Below are 3721 nucleotides of genomic sequence, written 5' to 3'. Positions count from 1 at the left end.
CCCCCCCCTGTTGCCCAAGTTCCGCCCCCGGGGGGGGGGGGGGGGGGGCTTGTGTGTGTGTGTGTGTGTGTGTCGCGGCCAGCAGTGCCTGCTCGCCTCCCGCTGGCAACCGGCTTTCCCCTGTGCATGCGCCCCATTCTCCCACGTGCTGCCCTTCTCACCACACTCATGAACCTATCCACCCCACCCCAGCCCACCTCACGCACGCACAAGCGCACCCACTGAACCCCACCACACGTACACACACCTCCCTCATCCCCTCCCCGCAGGTCCAGACCTACAAGCGCAAGATCCGGCAGCTGGAGGATGACCTGCTCTTCCGCCTGTCCAACTCGCAGGTGGCGCTCTTTCCGCTCTTTCCTTATAGAACAAATGACGGGAGCTGCTGCTGGTGCTGTTTGCTTGCCTGCCTGCCTGCCTGCCTGCCTGCCTGCTTCACGCCGCCGCCTGACCATCGCCGCTGCCTGCCACCCTTCCCGCTCGTCCACCTCCCCACCACCCCGCCCGCCTGCCCTGCCTGCCCTCCCCGCCTCCCCACCCCTGCAGGGCAACCTGCTGGACGACACAGAGCTGGTGGACATCCTGGCGGTGACCAAGCAGACGGCGCAGGTAGGGGGCTGCGGCTGTGTGTGTGTGTGTGTGTGTGCATGTGTGCGCGTGGGGTAGTGGCTGCTCTCCAACCCAACCCAGCCCGCCGCCCGACTCTCACCACGCTGCCACGGGCACCGCCTCCTCGGCCCAGCGCAGCACCCTCCACACGGCGTTGCAGCGCCGCAAACACGCCACACCCACCATCACATCACCACCAACGTACCAGCATCTCGATGGCACCTCTAGCCACCCCCAGCTCCGCCCACCTCCCCTTCCCTTCCGCTCACCTGCGACCGTGCTGCACGTCCCCCTGCAGGAAGTGAACGAGCGGCTGCAGACGGCCAGCGAGACGCGGCGCCGCATCGGGCAGGCGTGCGAGGAGTACCGGCCGGTGGCGCGGCGAGCCACCCTCCTCTACTTCCTCATCGCCGAGTTTGCGGGGGTGAACTGCATGTACCAGGTGCGAGCGAGCGGGGAGGAAAGAAAGAACAGAAAGAAAGGAAACAGGGAAGGGCAGAAAAACATACAATGCGCAAACCCCGCCACCCCCCAGCCGCAGTCTGTCGAGGCGCCACATCGGTGCACCACCCCCGCTTGGCAGCCCAGCCCCTCCTCCCCCCCTTGAGCCCCTGCGCCACGCAGACCTCCCTGGCCCAGTTTGTGGAGCTGTACCAGGGGGCCATCGACGCCGCGGAGCGCGCGGTGGTGCCCGCCAAGCGCGTCAACAACATCCTGGACACCCTCACCCACTCCATCTACCTCTACATACAGGTGTGGCGGTGTGGGAGGGTGCCTCCTCGTCTTCTTTCGTGGGCTGCCTGCCTGCCTGCCTGCCTGCTTGCCTTCCTGCCTGCCCGCCTGCCTGCCTGCCTCCCATGTGCCGCGTAACCGCTGTCCTGCGGGCATCCCCGGCGCCTGGCTCCCTTTGAATCCTGCCCCACATTCCCGCGCCACCCCGCCCTGCCCCGCCCGCCGCACGCGCCCGCAGCGCGGCCTGTTTGAGCGCCACAAGCTCATCTTCGCCCTCATGCTGGCCACCAAAGTGCTGGTGAGGCTGGGCGCCGGCTGGCTGGGTGACTGGCTGGCTGCCTGGCTGGCTGGCTGGCGCTGCTGCTGCCGGCCCGGGGCTCGAGCTGCCTGGCAGGCGGGGGCAGGGGCTGCCGAGGCTGGGCGATGTGCCTTGCTCGGCGCGCTGGGGGCCGGGCTGGGCTGCCGACGGCCACACCGGCGGCGCTCGCCGTTCGCAGTCCTCGCCGGGCCTTCCATCCACCCCGCCCATCCTCTTCTGCCTCTCCTCCTGCCCCCAACCCCTGCCCCGTGCCTTCCCCGCCGCAGGTCAGCTCGGGTCAGGTGAAGGGGGAGGAGGTGGAGGTGTTCCTGCGCATGGGATCTGCACTGGACATCGCTGCCGTGCGCAAGAAGCCCCGGGAGTGGATCCCGGGTGGGTGCTGGGGAGGGTGGGGGTGTGAGGGTGAGGGCAGGGACAGCACAAGGACGCAGGGGAAAACGGAAACGGAGGACATGGGACGAATACGACTGTGTGTGTGTGTGTGTGTGTTGTGATGCGGCAGCAGCAGGGCTGGGTGTGAGGCGCTCCCGGCTGGAGCGGCGGGTGGCATCTGGCTGGCCCCACCTCGCTGCCCTGCCCGCCTGCGCGGCAGCCCACCAGCCTGCCGCTGCAGCCCCAGCCCCGTCCAACCTCCCCCCCTGCAGACCCCGTGTGGCTCAACATCGTCGCGCTTTCCTCCCTGGACGCCTTCCGGGACCTTCCTGACTCTGTGGCACGGGGAGACGCCGCCTGGCGCGCCTGGTGCGTGCGCTGGGTGGCGGTACCGAAGGCACTGGCGGTGGTGGCCCCGCCGCCGTGTCGCTTCCGCGCGGCTGCTGTCGCTGGTGCTCGCCATGTGGTGGCTTGGGCCTGGTTTCATCAGGAGCACAGGCTGGCGGGACATGCTGGCGGTACAGGGCAGATGCCAGTCAGTGTGCACCACCACCACACCAGCAGCAACAGCACACCGGTACCGACCCATGGTGACCAGAGCTGCCACCCCGCTGCAGGTACGATGCGGAGGCGCCTGAGGCCGCCACCGTGCCCGACTTTCAGATGCGGCTGAAGCCGTTTGAGCGGCTGCTGGTGGTCAGGTAAGGCAGGGGGGTGGTGTGCTGGGTGGGGAGATGCGGTGGGGGCGCCGCTTGCGTGGCCACGAAGCCGGCCGGCCGGTCCACACGTTAACGCCGCGCTCAGCCTCCCCTGCCCGGCCCTGCGCCGGCCACCCACCCTGCGCCTTCCACGCCCGTGGGCATATTCTTTCGCTGGAATGTTCTCTCTTTCACCCTGCGGCCTCTCCCTGCTCGCCAGCCGCTCTCCACACACCCGCCTGGCTTCACCTCCTCCCGCAGGGCGCTGCGCGAGGACCGCGCCCTCATCTGCGCCGCCGACTTCATCTCGGCTTCCCTGGGGCCGCGGTACGTGGACAGCGTACCGCTGTCCATGGAGCGCGTGTGGGCGGAGAGCCGCCCTAAGTGCCCCGTCATCTGTCTGCTGTCGCCAGGTGGGGCCTGCCTGCCTGCAGTTGCCTCCCATACACCAGCCTTGCTGCCATCCATCGGGACGCGCTTGCCCTGCGCGTGCCCCGCCTTCCTGCCCTGCCCCCGCCTGTACCTTCTGCCCACCCCCTCCGCTGCCTGCCCGCCCGCCCTTTGCGCTCCTCGCCACATGCCTCTCCCCCGATGCATGCTGCCACACACACACGCGCGCTTGCGCGCACACGCACAGTGCCTGCCCGCGTGCCTTCCCACCCGCGGTGTCCACCCGCGCGTTCCACCCACACTTTCCACCCGCGCTTTCCACCCCCAGGCGCCGACCCCACCAAGCTGATCGAGGACCTGGCCAAGCGGCGGCGCATCAAGACCCTGGGCGTGTCGCTGGGGCAGGGGCAGGAGGTGGTGGCGCGGCGCCACGTGGCGACCGCCGCCGCAGACGGCTGCTGGGTGCTGCTGCAGAACGCGCACCTGGGGCTGGGGTACCTGGCCGAGGTGCGGGGGTGGTACTGCAGACTGGTACTGCCGAATGGTACCGCTGCGTGCGCTGCTGGCTGCTGGATTGCGCGCCCCTGCCTGGGGCCCGTGG

At 69.4% G+C, this 3721-nt stretch overlaps 1 protein-coding gene across 1 annotated transcript in view; it reads left to right on the top strand.

The window, feature by feature from the left end:
- Nucleotides 1-3721, top strand: part of CHLNCDRAFT_59252 (hypothetical protein) — a gene marked incomplete at its 5' end in the record, with an annotated part of 51016 nt that overhangs the window by 43533 nt on the left and 3762 nt on the right. Inside the window, 10 exons of the mRNA XM_005843461.1 lie at nt 270-338; nt 547-609; nt 908-1051; nt 1234-1362; nt 1580-1639; nt 1927-2032; nt 2305-2401; nt 2650-2733; nt 2992-3143; nt 3449-3627. Of these exons, the coding sequence (XP_005843523.1) occupies nt 270-338; nt 547-609; nt 908-1051; nt 1234-1362; nt 1580-1639; nt 1927-2032; nt 2305-2401; nt 2650-2733; nt 2992-3143; nt 3449-3627 (1083 nt within the window). The remainder of the gene's footprint in view (nt 1-269; nt 339-546; nt 610-907; nt 1052-1233; nt 1363-1579; nt 1640-1926; nt 2033-2304; nt 2402-2649; nt 2734-2991; nt 3144-3448; nt 3628-3721) is intronic.

Source organism: Chlorella variabilis (assembly GCF_000147415.1).
Source record: "Chlorella variabilis unplaced genomic scaffold CHLNCscaffold_30, whole genome shotgun sequence".
In the NCBI taxonomy this organism is placed as follows: Eukaryota; Viridiplantae; Chlorophyta; class Trebouxiophyceae; order Chlorellales; family Chlorellaceae; genus Chlorella; species Chlorella variabilis.
This window is presented reverse-complemented; position numbering and strand designations above follow the sequence as displayed.